The 14,867-nt window shown below is 58.4% G+C and overlaps 1 protein-coding gene across 1 annotated transcript in view; it reads right to left on the bottom strand.

Moving 5' to 3' along the window:
• Positions 1 to 6,300: 6,300 nt before the first annotated feature.
• The window catches only part of KIF21B (kinesin family member 21B), a gene marked incomplete at its 5' end in the record, with an annotated part of 24,533 nt that continues 15,966 nt past the window's right edge, over positions 6,301 to 14,867 (bottom strand). The window contains 12 exons of the mRNA XM_010077764.1: positions 6,301 to 6,400; positions 6,826 to 7,025; positions 7,514 to 7,684; positions 8,377 to 8,494; positions 8,987 to 9,151; positions 9,897 to 10,077; positions 10,371 to 10,507; positions 12,308 to 12,346; positions 13,018 to 13,131; positions 13,302 to 13,376; positions 13,855 to 14,060; positions 14,554 to 14,654. Of these exons, the coding sequence (XP_010076066.1) occupies positions 6,301 to 6,400; positions 6,826 to 7,025; positions 7,514 to 7,684; positions 8,377 to 8,494; positions 8,987 to 9,151; positions 9,897 to 10,077; positions 10,371 to 10,507; positions 12,308 to 12,346; positions 13,018 to 13,131; positions 13,302 to 13,376; positions 13,855 to 14,060; positions 14,554 to 14,654 (1,607 nt within the window). The remainder of the gene's footprint in view (positions 6,401 to 6,825; positions 7,026 to 7,513; positions 7,685 to 8,376; positions 8,495 to 8,986; positions 9,152 to 9,896; positions 10,078 to 10,370; positions 10,508 to 12,307; positions 12,347 to 13,017; positions 13,132 to 13,301; positions 13,377 to 13,854; positions 14,061 to 14,553; positions 14,655 to 14,867) is intronic.

Raw genomic sequence — 14,867 nt, 5'->3', positions numbered from 1 at the left:
CGGCCAGGCTGCTCCCAGCACGGGACGAATGGGCCCCCGTTGTCCCCGGGAAGCCCGTGTCCCCAAAGACCCCCGCCCCAGGAGAGCCGGCTGCTTTGGGGTGCAGGCGGCCACCGCGGACAGGAGGCACCCAAGCCCCTCGCCGGAGCCCCTGGGCCCACCCAGCCTGGGGAACTGAGGACCCCCCAGGGAGGGGATGGGATGAGGTGCTGCGGGGCTCGGCACCCGCGGGGGTTGGCTGCCACTCTGGCTTAGGGCTGCCTGGCCGGACCCTTCCTCCTCTCCTTGCCAGGAGGGAGCAGCAGAGCCAGCCAGGCTGGGTTTGTGCTTCCTCCACCTCAGCCCCTTAAGTTTCCCCCAAGCAATCCCAATTCCCTGTCTCTGCCTGGGGACTCGGTGCCTGTAAGGACGCAGGTCACCTTCTCACAGCACCCAAGGTAGGGCCAGAAGGGCTGTAGCAGGACCTGTTCACCCAGCCTTTCCTCAGCCCCTTTGCCAGATGCATCAGGATGGGGTGAGCAGCTCTTCCCCCCTTCAAAGCCATCTCTGCTCCATCACTTCATTTCAGTACATTTTATTTTGTGAAGACAAAAAGGTGAGGACCAAACACAGCCATTGAAAAAAACATGTACATCATGAGACCAAAATAACTTACACTATTTACAGGAACACATCGAGGTATAAAATATATGTACATGCCTTGTCCTCTGACAAACCCAGACCACTGAGCTGGGCAGCACAACCCAGGAGAGAAAAAAAAGCCTTCACAAGAGTTGGCCTCTAGGAAACAGCTCTGAGCAAGAAAAGGCACCTGCTATTTGCGGTACTTGTGCAGCAGGAAGGGGTGACGGAGCAGGCGACGCGACCCTGCAGCTGTCCGAGCCCTGCCACAGGGCTGGATCAGGAGGGGGGTACTGGGTGGTCCCAGGATGCAGGGGATGCAAAATAGCTGGCAGGTAGCAGGGGCAGAGCTGTTACGGATGAATGCGGGGACAAGCCCCTGGGGGCACAAGGAAGGCGTAGGGCTGTGCTTTTCTGGGGGTGCTGGGCTCCCTCTCAGTTCCAACTGAAGCACTGTGCAGTGCGTGGAGGGGCCAGGGGGACCCCGCCCTCCCCCGGAGGGTGAAGGGGTCTCGGGGAGTACACGCAGCCCCCAGGCTGGAGCAAAGCCCCATGGAGCTTGCTGCAAAGCAAGTGCTCTGCAGGGATTGTACCTGGACCCCATCCGGCATGGGACAGGGGAAGGACTGGGAGGGGGCACTGGGAGAGCGCCCTGGGGAGCAGGCACTGGTTCTGCAGCACCAAGGCAGGAGGCAGCATCCGAGACCCCCAAAGCAGCTGTGATGGGAGATGCTGGGGAGGAACAACGTACCCTGGGGCAGACAGGACCCAAGAGACACAGCCCCAGGCCGTCCTTTTGTGCCGCAAGAGCTGTGGGTGCCAGGGAGAGGGCAGTGTCCGGGCTCCCTGGGGGGGCTCACAGTGGTTTGGGGGCCCAGTGCTTTTGGGGTCCTGAGTCATCCCCAGCCCTCATGTGCAAAGCTCAGCTCTGGGCCAGTGCTACGCCCTCAGCAGAGGCTGGAGCTGGCCCCTCTGTGCTGGAGGGAGGAGACATACGGAGCGAGAGTCAGGGCCCGGGGACAAAAGCCTCACCCAGCGATTTGAGGAAGGGAAGGACCTCCCTGGACTGCAGGTATCATCACACCCTTGGCACAAACCAAGGCACCCAAGGGCGAAGTGAAACGAGGCGCATGGTGCAAAGGCAGCTCCAAAGTGTCCCCGCAATGGAGGAGCTGGCAGAGAGGCTCAAAGACTGCAAGAAAGGGACTTAAGCTATGCAGCAGCGCAAGTCCTGAGCCCCAAGGGAGCATCCCAGCACAGTGCAAAAGGATGGACCAGCTCACCTGCGTCCTCCAGCAGGCAAACAGCCCTTGTCATCATCCCTAGTCCCCCCTCCACCTTGGCTGTCCAAGCCCATGGCCCCAGTCTGAGCTCTGAAGGACTGGAGCCCAAGGGGCCACCCTTGCTAGACCACCTGCATGTTGGGACCTTGTGCTTTAGTGTTTGGGGAACCCCCACACCCCCCCAAAAAATGACAGTGCGGCTCAGAGCTCTGAGCCCCTTCCCGAACCTCACTGTGCCAGGGGAGGGGGTACGGCCCTGTGTCAGCTCCCCAGCCCCAAGCAGGGGGTCATCTGGGGGCTCCAGGGTTACCCTGGTTTACGTTCAGTGCCTGGGACAGGATCTAAATTCAACTATGGTTTGGGGGTGAAAAAAAATCAAACATCACACGTGAGAATCAGCTTCTCTCACAGACTGCCCCCACCCTGGGCAGAGGCTTTTACAGCACCAGTTCCCTGCTGCTGCTCCAGGCTGCCACCGAATTACAGGCAGACTCTGGAAAATGGGGACTAGGACCAGCCTATTCCAGCGATGTGCTTTGCATGACATTCCCCAGACAAGAAGGGCTTTATTGCATCCACAGCGAACATCTGTGAGAGCAGAGGCAGGGATACAGGCTGAGCTGAGGCTTTCTGAAGTTCCTTTCCATCCTTCAAAGGGCCAAGAGAGACAACTTCCAGGCTGCAAATCAACCCCATAACTAATGGCAACAACACCGAGCCTCAGCCCAAGCACCCCACCAGCACCGGGAGCAAAGTCTCAGTGTTACGACTCAGCTGGGGGATCCACTGCAAAGGTGAGAGCTGGGAGCACGAGGGAGAGCAGGACGCTGGTCACGCTGCGCTGCCCAGGAGGACGCAGGGAGGGGGATGCAGAGGGCAGCTCAGACATGCAGCGAGGTGGGGGTGAGGCCACACGTCCCCAGGACAAATTCAAGTGTCAAAACCATAACAATAACAATCATTAAAAACAAATAAAATCTAGAAACACAAACTCCCCACCCTATCCCCAAAACGAAACCCCATGACGACAGCACCCAGCTTGCACCGTGAGGTAGCTAAACCAGATCAACACCCGAGAAATACTCTCCCACATGGGAAATGCCAACCCACACAGATGCTAAGACATACACACCTACACACATACACACATATACAGAGCGATGGGATCACAGTCATCCCCCCCTCTCCGGACGCGTGCTGCTGCGCTGCAGCACCCAGCTCCCTCCACCTGCAGCTCGTGGAAGCCTCGCAGCCCCTCAACAGCACATAGCAGTGAGGTGGATGCTCAGCATCATCCAGGATCAGCACTCAGCCCTGGGAAATTACACAGGCACTCGCAGCCTACACACACGAAGGAGCTGGTGGCGAAAGGCAAGGCCAGGCTGACCCCAAGCCCTCCATGAGCAGGTCCCTTCACCAATTCCAGCAGGGAACAGCAAGAGGTTTCGGGTCAGGCACTGGCAGGTCGTGGTGCAGACACCGCTGCACAGGGTATGCCTGGCTGCAGCCAAACACACACACACTCCCCTCCAGCCACACAAAGGTTAAACCGGCCGAGGAATGAGCAGAGAAACCCTCTCCAAGGCAGGACTGGAGACTAACAGCTCCTCCAGCCCCCCTACATCTGAACGTTAATAATTTTTGTTTGCTCCCTCCCATCCTGTGTACAGCCCAGAGCTGTGGCGCTGGCACCGCTTCTGCACCGCCCGTGGCAGGAAGGGTCCTCACCCCGACGCAGCCGCTGGTCCTGGGCTGTGCAAGGCTCAGCGACGATCAGAAAGGACCAGGGTCACTGTCCTGGGCAGGGTCACACTCACACACGCCATCACACCCTCCATCAAGGCAAGGCAGCAGGGTGGGGGTTTTTTCCCTTCAAAAGGCAAAAAACCCCATCGAAACAGAGATGCTTCTGACTTTCAAGTTGCAGAGGAATTCCCACACTCCACCTGGAATGATGTGAACGAGGGCTGGTGGCAAACGATCTGGGGCTGGTCCACGAGTCACCATGGTTGGAGAAAGCAGAGGGAAAATGGTCTGTGCTTTATGGGGCAGGTCCTGGAGCCCCTGGGCTCTGAGATCCCAGTTCAGCGCTGGTGGGATCATGTGGAGAAGTCCTGAAATTTGAGTTCAAATGCTGCTTCTTCCATGACAGAGGGGAAGTGAGGCAGGAGCATTGCTCCCGGGGTCTCCTCGGCAGTCCCATGCCAAGCCCTGCCTGGCCCAGGGCAGGATGGAGCAGAGGATGGTCCAACAGGCCCCAGGAGAGATGAAGGAAAGCTCCAGTGTGAGACCAGAGCCTTGCCAGCCCCTTGCACAGGAGAGAAGAAGGAGGGAGCCTGGAGAAGCTGCATCCTTTGGGCATCACTTCTGGCCAGATGGAGCCCCCAGGCTTTCATGGAGATTGGGCTGTGCAAGATCATCCCCGGCAGGATTGTCCTTCAAGCGTGGGGTGAATCGGGGACTTGTGCGAGACCAGCGTGTGCAGCCCCTTCCTCACCCTGCTCCCGGCCCAGCCAACTCCATCCTGGCCCAGGCTCTGCCCGCTCCGTGCCTTGCTGGGCTCCCTCCGGCTCCCAGACCCACGGGGGCCAATGGGCCAAACCTGAGCTGGTCCCTCCCAGCACGGGGCTGGGAGCAGAGCCTCGGGGGAGGATTTACAGCTTCCAGCTCCCAGTGATGGCAAAACAACATGGGCCACAGGGGTGACACATCCAGCCTTGGCTTCTTTGCCCTGTAACCTCCATCCTCGTTTCATTCCTCCATGTCCAGGGGGTTAACATGCTGCAGGAACCCACCACAAAACCCCTGCTGAGGAGCAAGGTGTCGAGCAGGGCTCAACAGCCCTTCTCTTCCCCGCTGCAGAGAGGGTGCGTGCATGGAGAAGAGCCTGAGAGCTGTGTGTCAGCTGAGTATGACTGGGGTTTGGAGAACATTGAAGGGAACTGCAGCAGGTTTGTCTGGAAGTTGCCTGAAGGAGATCTTCCCAGGCTTGCTGTACCTTCATGGCTGGGACATGGCAACAGAGCTCAGAGGTGCACAGCTCCAATTGCTGGGCACGGGTAGACGGAGGATGGGGAATGATGGGACCACCTGGAAATCCTTCTGCAGCCCCTCACAGCAGAGAGGCTGTCCCACGAGTAATGTCTCCAAAGCAGCAGCCCCTCTATGCTGTGGTCCTGGCCAGCAGACACCAAATGTCCTCATGGCCATGGAGTGGAGAAAGACTCCTGCAGGAACCAGCCCCGGAGCCAACAGGGACAGAAGCAGCCCATCGTGGTGGCAGGAGAGAATTGGGGGTGTCTCTGAGGAGCCAAGGAGCTCTGACCCCCAGAAGTCCTGGCAGGCATTACAGCAAGGTGGGTGAGAAGAGAGATGAAACATTTCCTGGTCATTGAAAAACCATCAAGAAACCTCAGCAGGAGGGAAGGTGGAGCTGCTGGTGCCCCACAGAGCTGCCTCCTCACAGGAGCTGGCAGTGCTCAAAGTACCGATGGGACATTGTCCACCCCGATGGATCAGGCAAAAAGAAATCCTTCTCCCTGGGCTGAGCTCCTGTAGATAATGAGGTCTTGATAGCAAGGGCGAGGAACCCCAACCTTCACCCTCCTGCCATGTCTTCCAGTCTTTTTGCAGTTCCTAGTTTGACCCCGTGGGTAACCTCCTCCCGCTCCAGAGCTTCACTGTCAAGTCGCTGAGAAACAAAGGCGAGAGGGACGGCGTGACCCCGGGGTTCCTGCAGGAGCCCTGCAGCCAGGCTGCAGAGAAGCACTGCGAGGAGAACCGCTCCCCCCAGCCCACGGCAGCATGCAGCCCACCAGACTCCCGGGCCCTTTTCTCTTGGCAGGAGGTTCTGGGGAGCAGGCAGGCCCGATGGGGCTCAGCCTCCAGCTCACCCCACTGGTGTCAACTGGGGACAAAGGGAAATGGTGGCCTCCAGGACTGACCCCAAACACAGGACTGCTGCACCCCTTGGATGAGCTCTAACTTGATGACACTGCAGGAAGCTGCTGTGCTTGGTCCCCCCAGGGCATGGCATGGGCTGCTTCAGGGGCGGCTGCTGACTCCCGCCCCACCGTCCATGCAAGAGTGTGGGTAGGCCACGGCTTGGCACTCGCCAAGAGAAAAAAAAAACAAAAAGCAAACCAATAGAACGTGGGGGTATGGCTGGGACAAAGGGGCAAGTCACTTCTAGCAAAGATTTATCAAGGGGGGAAAAAAACGCAAAATAGTTTCATACCGTGAAGAAGCAGCTCAGACCAGAAAGAAAGAACAAGAGAGGAGCAAAAGTAAGCAACAGAGAGAAAGAGAGAGGGAGAAAGAGATGGAGAGAAAGAGAAAAGGAAAGAAAAGACAGAAGAAGACTGCATGAGCAAGAGAGTCAGAAAGAGCAGGAGGGTCAAGGCAGACTAGTAGCACGGCCCTTTATGGCAAGGACGCGTCGTGGAAGGCAAGGGGTGAGCCCAGGCACGTAATTCCATAACTTTACCCGGCAGTCGCTGTGGCACAGATGGGAGGTGGGGAGGAGGAGAGACAGAGGAAGGGAGAAAAGGGACATGGTCGAAAAGAGGATATCAGAGTCTTGCTGCCAAAGAACTCCCCGAGAGCAGCAGAGGATGCCCAGCCCCGGGGGAGAGGGGTCCCTGCACGGGGAACAACCCGGGGTGCCACCGGACCACAGGCAGGGGACGGCTGGGGGAATAGCTCTGAGCACTGCGGGGGGCAGGCCACGTCGTGGGGCAGGCTAAGGGGGGCAAGAGGAGATGAAGAAGTGGGGGGACTAGAAAGCTGCGGGACTCCCCCCTGCCCTCCCTCCCTGCTCCCTGACCACTCAGCACAATCCCACCCAGGCCCAGGGATGACAAGTCAACCAGGGGTCTCCCACGTCCCGGGGGCTCTGGGGAGCAGAGAGCCCGGGGCTCACCTGGAGGCAGTGAAGATGTGCTTCGAGTTGGTGCAGATGGCATTGATGGGGCTGTCGTGCCCTTTGATCTCCCCAACTGGGGTGAAGGTGTCCACGTTCCAGACTTTGATCATGCCTCCTCGGCAGGCGCTCAGCACCATGGGGCGGCCAGGGATGAAGGCCAGGGAACAGACCCAGTCTTTGTGGGCATTTGGAATTTGCTGTAGGTATGGGGCACAGAGCGGAGATCATGACCAACCTCATCTGCAGCACCACCAGCAGCCTCCTGAACCCAACCTGGGAGGCTCAAATCCTCACCATCGCCCTGGGGCTGATCTGGATCCTGAGGCTAGTGACGCAAAGTTAGGAGGCCAAGGGCATGGATTTAAAAGTCAGGGCTTGGTTTGTCCCTGGGCAGGAGATAACGATCCTGTCTTCGGAGAGGAACACACCACCCAGCACTGAAATTGATGCTGCAGCCTGTGTGCCAGAGGGATCTGGCAACCCTCGGTGCCCTCCAGCACAAACTGATGGGGGTACAAGACCACCTCTCACCTGCACTGCCAGACTCCCAGGAACAGGAGTGCCCTCCCTTGGTGGAGGACACTGGCACCAGGTCCCTGAGCAAAGGTCCCCCCAGACCCCCAGCAGCAATACTCCTCTGCCCCACAGTACCCTGAGGACCCGTGCTGTATGCTCCCCTCCAGACCTGAATAAGTTCCTGCTGCTCCAGATCCCACTTCTTTATGCCGTTGTCCCTGGAGCCACTGAAGAGGATGTCTCCCTGGATGGCCAGGCACTCGATGCCATCGTAGTGAGGGGGCTCAAAGTTGTGAGTGGGGCCAATATTGCCCACCATGCCCTCAGCAATCTCAAACACCTGGAGGAAAAACACAGGGTGAAAGATCCCAGATGGCACTGGAAACAGAGTTGACTCTCTTTTGGAGAGCCTCTGTTTTCTAGGCTCAGGGCACCCAGAGTGATGCCAGGAAGGGGAGTGGGCATTGGCCAGTGGAGGCTTTTTTGGGGCTGAAGTCTCTCCAGGGGTTCTGCCACCATCAGGGGAGGTCTGCCACCAGTGACAGCTCCCATTCTGCTGCATTTAACTCCTGGGGAGCTTTCACACACCTCCATGAGCCAAGCTAACAAGCTTGCAGCTGTCAGAAGAGTGGGATCCTGCTTCCCTCATCATCTTACCATCCCCCTTCACTCCCCTGGCACCAAATTCAACCTGCTAGAAACCAGCAAAATCCTAAAAGAGAGGGGGGCAAGCTCTTGCTGTGCTGGAGGAGAGGACAACCAAGCAGAACAGGGCGAGCTGCTAATCTGGGTCAGCCATAACATGCAAGTACCAGGCACAGAGTCCAGGGGATGAGAGAAATGCAAATCCATCTTCAAAGGTGCATTTGTGTTGGTGGACCAAGCAAAAGGCAAGAGTTGGGTTGAGGAGATACACATGCAGAGGTGAAAACAGAATGTGGGCTCAGATTTCAGGAGAAGAGACCTCAGGGGTTGCCAACATCTGGGTTTCCCTATGGGACACAGGGGTCTGCTCTCTGAGGAGGAGAGTACCTTGACGTAGTGATCTTTGGAGCCTGTGACCACCAGGTCGTGGTTGCTCGCTGTCTGGTTTACCGTGAGGCACATCACAGGCCCAATGTGGCCACTCAGCTTCCCAACGGGCTGCAACCTGCATCCAACAACATGAGCCAGGCAGTTCTGTCCCTGCAGCCCCCCAGTAGACATTGTTCCCTTCAGGGGACTGTGAGCAGGGACACCCCTCTTCCTAGTGACACCAGGGAGGAAGGCAGCTTCGGGGCACGCCAACATCTGGCTACAGAGCCTCAGCTGGAGCGAGGGGTCAGCAGCATGGTGCCCACCTGGCAGGGAAGGGGGCAAGGGCAAAACCAGGGGGTACTGCTGCTCATCCCACATGTTTTTCCCCTTCTCCTAAGCTCTGCCCAGCTCACGGAGAAACACCCCCACCCCAAGTAGCTCCGTTGCTGCTCATCACCCCTTAGGTCCCATAGGAAAAGGTCCTGAAAGTCCTTATTCCAGGCAACTTCCATTGCTGAAAAGGCTTTCATTTTCCTTGGGGGGAGTCATTTCAGGCCCCTCTGAGCAGACAGCATCTGCTTGGCATCCGTAAGCTGTCCTGCCCACCCCAGCACTACCCCCTCACCTGCTCAGCTCCCAGATGCGGACGGAGTTCCCAGCGGCAGCATAGAGCATGGTGCCAGTGGGGTTGATAGCAATCTGGTTGATCTGGTGCTCCCCCTGCACACTGGTGACAGTGCGGGTGGTGGTCCCAGCACATGCGTCCCCAGAGATCACCTGTCCAGAAGATCTAAGGGAGAAAGAGGTCAAGGGAGGAGGATAAGCCACTGAGGCCCCACGGAGGAACCGCACGGGGCTGCTGGCTCCAGGCTGGCACAGGTGGGTCCCACATGGGGGAAAAGCCCTAGAGGTATCACTGTCTCTCTGTCCCCTAGGCCAGTGTCCTGCCTGCAGAGGGACCCAAGGATGTCAGCTGCATGCGTGACAGCTGGTACAGGGAAGCAGCGGTATTTGGCCTCTGCACCAAGGCAGGACCTTCAGGCCAAGGTAGATGAGCTGAGGCTGGATGGAGAAAGGAGCTCTGTGCTGGAGTGAGCGGGTAACCCTGGCCTGACATACTCTCCTAACATTTAAGCCCTGCTCCAGACCTGCAGACCACAGCTACAGCCTGCCCCATGCTCCTTTCTGGTCTTCAAACTCCTCATGAAGATCTGAGTTTCCCACTGGAGAGCCTCTGATTTACTCAGCCACGATGCTGGTAGGGGCTGTGCCTCCTCTACAGAGCTCCTGGCTCTCTTGGCCACCCCAGCAGCAGCTGCAAATCTCTTCAAAGCTCTTTACCCTGAGCCTCAGCTCACAGGTCCCCTCATCCCAAGCTCTCTCCCGTCCTCCCCGTTTCCTAAGGATGCAGCTCTGCAAACTGGCACTAAAGCAGCCGGTACCTGGGCCCCGGCCCCAGCCCCACTAGGACCTGGGACTGGCTTCTGCAAACCCAGAGACGCGCAGAGCACCCAGAGTCCCCGCCTGCCACATACGTGAGGGTGCGGATGCACCGGGCCGAGTCCCGGATGTCCCACACTTTGATGTACGATGTGGACACGGTGAACACCAGCCCCGTGTGGCTGCAGTACTTGATGGAAACCACATTGTTCGGGTGACCCTTGAGGGAAGCAATCTCTTGGCCCGTCACCAGGTTCCACATTTTGCAGCTCCGGTCTGTGGGAGAAGGAACACACCCAAAAATGTCAGGCTGGGAGGGGTCCCTCCAAGGGCATGGTGGCAATACCCCTCCTGAGCATCGCCTCCCCTCACCCACAGGGCCAGAGGAAGGGAGCCAGCCAGCCCAGCACCAGGGCAGTGCAGGACAAGGCTCAACGCTGAGGACAGGAGAGAAGCCCAGAAGGAGCCACCCCCACGGTGTCCAGCACTTCACATATTCCCCTGTGCTGACCTGCTCCCATAGCATCTGCGGGCCAGCAACCCCCACAGCTTCTCTGTCCATCACCCACCTTTGGACCCAGTGAAAAGCAGCTCGTCGGTGGCATCCAGGCAGAGCACAGGCTTGGTGTGTCCTTCTGCCACGGAGACGCACTGCAGTGGGGCTGTCCGGGCATTCTTGGTGCCACCCACCGGGTTAATGATGCCCCTTGCGTGGGAAAGAAAGAAGCATGGTGGGGTGGGTGGAAAGGCACCGCGCTGCAGTCCCAGGGGCACGGGAGAGCAAGAGCTGCCTCACCCCAAGCATCTCCCCTGCCCAGCAGTGCGATGGGCCCCTCCGGCTAAACCTGCCACGTCTGAGCAAAGGGCTTTGTGGAAACCCTGGGAATCTCCCCAGGAGCAGCCCCTGCCCCAGGAATACTGACTGGGAAAGGGAGGGGCTGCCCAGTGGCCTCCGCTCTTCTGCTGAACACCCCGCTCGTCTGCTGACCCCCTCCAGCCTGGCCAGCACAGAGCCAAGGAGCCAGGAGGCCCAGCTCATCGCTCCTCAGGTCAGTTTGGGACAAACTGCACCTCCTGCAGCCTGAAGCTCTGCTGGGATAAATGTTTTGGGGTACCGACACCCAGCACCCCAGTTCCCTGGGGGCTGTCAGCCTCTGGCTGGTGACTTTTGGAGGCAGGGGCCCGCTCCTTACATAAAACCACAACGGTGACAAGGGACAGCACTGGCATTTGCACCCAGCATCCCTGTCAGAATGGCTGAGGAAGCCCTGCACCCACCACTGGCTCTGGGCAGGAGAGGACCTATCCCTGCCAAACCCTCCTCCACAGGATGCCGGCAATCCCCTCCACTTCAGCAGTGCTCGGGGTGCTGGGGACCACCAGCCCTACCCCGCCAGACCCAAGTGTGCATGGCTACCACCAGCAATTCCCAGCTGGGATCCCAAAGCTCAGCCTCCCCGTGGCCACGGGGCCCTGGGTTGTGCTAGTCTCTTCTTATAGGCAGGGAAACCGAGGGACGGGGCTGAAGAAGGGCAAGCCCGAGGCCACATAAGCTTTGCATTAGTCATGAGGACAAACAAGCGCATTAATTAGGGTTTGGCAATCCCATGCATGTGATCGTTCTGTCTCGGTTAGCAGCTGCACTTACAAACTCAAATTCAACAGCCCTCCCCTGACCCCTGGTGTTTCTACCAGTCTCAAGGTGACACTGAATCGAAACGGAAATCCCGGCTCCCCAGGGTGAGATGTTCTCAAAGGACGTTGCGTTGCTGCCTGATGGCAAACTGCCCAAGGTGATGCAGCAGCACAGACACGTCTGGTGCCACCGCCCCAGTGACTGTAGGAACTTGGGGCATGGCCAATGTGAGGGGACACCCTGAGGCTGGAGGGCTGATGTTCCCAAAGGATGAGGGACAGGTGGCCCTCGCGCTGGGATACCTCTGTAGGCAGCAGGGTGCAGTGGGACAAGTCCAGGAGGCTGAGCTCTGCACCACAATCTGACGTGGTTTCTTTGGGATCTCCCCACCCACAGCTCAGCACCAAGGAAGCACAGCTAGGTGTGGGGAACATCTGGAGAGATTTGCCTGGAAGATGCTTGCAAGAGGGACACACTGGGAGCGCCCAGGGTTGTTTGCCCCCTTCCCCAGCATCACACCGTCCCGCTGGAGAGCTGGGATGGGACATGGTGGTGTCATGCTGATGAAAGCCCACCAGAGATGGAGGAGAACATGCTGCCCCCAAAAACCAGCCGGGGCCCACAGGTGAGCCCAGCGCCACGTTTCCAAGGGCTGATCAGAGCAGGAACAGTTTGAACTCACAACCGAGGGGACAGTGGCACATACTGGAGGTGGCATGCCAGGAGGGGACAGCACACACAAGCTGGGAGGGGGGAAGAGCAGCAAGGCACAGGTGGAGCATGCAGGGACAAGGAAGAGCAGGCTCATGAGACAGAGAGGAGGAGAAGGAGAGGAGGAGGACGGGATAATAAACAGAAAGTTGTCTATACCTCAGCACCTCCGAGACAGAGGAATCGCTGTCATCAGACCTAGGGGCAGAAAATTAGCAGGATTATGGGAGAGAAAACCCAGACTAGAAGAGGCAGCAGAGGAGCTGGAGATGGAGGATTGTTATTGCGTCCAAGCCAGGGTAGGGGAGAGAGAGAAGGAGGAGGGGAGGGAGGGTGAAAGAAAAGCACACGTCGAGAACCAGGGGAGAGAGCAGAGGAGCAGGAGGGCACGTGAGGATCAGACAGCAGGTCTCCATCAGGGAACGTCAGCGCTGCTGGCAATGCTCTGAGCCGAGGGCCGCTGCCCGACCTGCTGCAGAGGGAGGCTGGAGCAGCATTTTTGGGTTGGTGCCAGTCCTTCAGCTTCCTGCAAGCCCCCATCCCGCCTCACCCCATCCTGCTCCATAGCCTTTTCCAGTGGTCCAAGTCTGGCACCGCCGTGGTTCCTGGTAGGGCTTAGCCAGGGGCCAGGAGTGCCAGCTCCTGCAAGGGCCAGCTCGGTGAATGGACACAGCAGGACAGGGCGAGGGTCCAGCATGGCCCTTGCAGAGCATCTGCTTCCTCATGGAGAGGAGCAGGGAGCAAAAATGGTGTCAGGAGCCGACCCAGGTCCTGTGCTCCTGGACCCCACCATGGGAGCTGATACGCGCCGTTTGCTGTTACAGTACAGGTCCCCCTTGCTCAGACCCTCCCGCCCCGCCAGAACTTACTTATCCAAGGCAGAGCCCTGGCTCTGGTTGCTCGTGAGACGAGAGAAGACGTTGCGGTCGTTGCGTGGACGGGTGGGTGGGGATGAGGGAGGCGTGAAGCCAACATCTGGAGGCCTGAGCCAGGAAGGATTAGAGGGACAAATGACTTGGGAATTGCTCACCTGGCAGCCGCCTGGCACACCAGGGCCCAGCAAGAGCCAGCCCAGCCAGCATCTCTCCCTGCTTGTCTGGGCCACCCAGCCTCTCCCTGCCCATGTTGCCATTTCTCCAGCTCCCAATCTCACCTGGCAGGTTGCCCACGGTCATAGGATTTCCTCCTTGTCAGAGGTGAAGTGTCCGAGCCACGAGATTGCCTGGGACTAAAGCAAGTGAAACAGAGCACCGTGAGTGCCTGCCCGCCCTGCTGGGCTCCCTCCATGCTGAACACTCATGTCTTTCCCCAGCAGAGCAAATGGCAAAGTTGGGCTGCCCTGGAGTTACAACCACAACATCAGAGGATGCCTCGAGTCATCCCATGAGCGTGAAAGCTTTTGGCAACCCCATAAGCCTCCAAGAAGGCTGGCAGCCCAGGGCAGTGAGTCGGGAACCCTCGCACACCCCCCTTCTTTCCCTTCTCCTAGAGTACCCTTCTCTCCATCTGCAGAGGACAGCAACATACTCCCAGACACTCTCCAAGTCCCACTGGAGAAATCCACCATTGCTTGCTGCAGACAAGCCCAGATAGATGCAAAATTGGGCTCACCTTCACTGCTCTGCAATTCCACAGTTAGGGCACAGCTTCCCACCTGCTGATCCATGCCTTCACAAGCCTCCCAACACCCACAGACCCATACTCACAAGGTGCTTCCTCGCGTGGGCAGGCTGATGGTGCGCGACACCTTCTCCTTGTAATAGGGGTCTCGGATGGAGAAGCTGATCCCATCCTCTTTGATCTCCATGAGGGATGCCAAGGATTTAGTGATGTTCTTGGTGGAGACGTCCAGTGTGGGTCCTAGACACTCAGCCGACACTGCCTTCATCTGCCCTGAGAGCTTGGGCTCTCCCTAAAGCAGGACAGAGGGCTCAGGCACAGGCAGCACAGGGGGAGGACAGCAGGAGCAGCCAGAGAGCTGTGGGGTGGAGCCACTCGTGCTCTCTGGCCACAGGAGGTTGAGTTCCCCCGGATCACGCTGGGATGCCCACCATGCTCTAAGCAAATGTGACAGCTTGTGCAGAACAACAGGCGCTTTCCTCCACCTTTGCCCACCATGGATGCAGCACTGCACAGGGACCTCCTTGGTACCCACCCAAATCTGGAGGGTGTTGGCGGATGAGGTGGATGTTTCCCAAGTCTCTGGTGCTTCAGAGGACCACGGAACCAGAAGACCTGGGTTCCCCCTTGCCTAGAGCTGCCTCCACCCGGAGACCAGCCATACTGCCTTATACCAAGCCTGGCTCTCCAAGGGTCAGACTGCAGAGCAGAGCCCTGGAGTATTGCTGAACACATCCCTCCATCCCTCTTCCCTGTGATGGGGCCACACAGAAAGGCCAACTAACCTTGAACTTGAAGTCATCCTGGCTTGCTGAGCCCTTCATGGTGAAAGACTGGGAGATGCTGCAAAGAGAAGGGAACAAAGATGGATCTTCAGTGCCACACTCTTTTCAGAGAGATGGCTGCCACCAGCCCACTAGACTCCTTGGGTCACCCCCTGCTCCCCAGCACCCTTTCTCCAAGAGATGATCTCTGCCAGTGTCTAAGAGACATCTCTGCTCCCCTCCCCAAGCGCTGGGCACCACAGGAAAGCTTAGGTGGGGGTTTGTTCATCCACATCCACCTGCAAGGTCCCATGGGTGGCCCCCGACATCCCACC

Source organism: Pterocles gutturalis, unplaced genomic scaffold, assembly GCF_000699245.1.
Source record: "Pterocles gutturalis isolate BGI_N339 unplaced genomic scaffold, ASM69924v1 scaffold10858, whole genome shotgun sequence".
Taxonomy (NCBI): domain Eukaryota; kingdom Metazoa; phylum Chordata; class Aves; order Pterocliformes; family Pteroclidae; genus Pterocles; species Pterocles gutturalis.
Note: the sequence above shows the minus strand (reverse complement) of the source record. Positions and strands in the feature narration are given on the sequence as shown.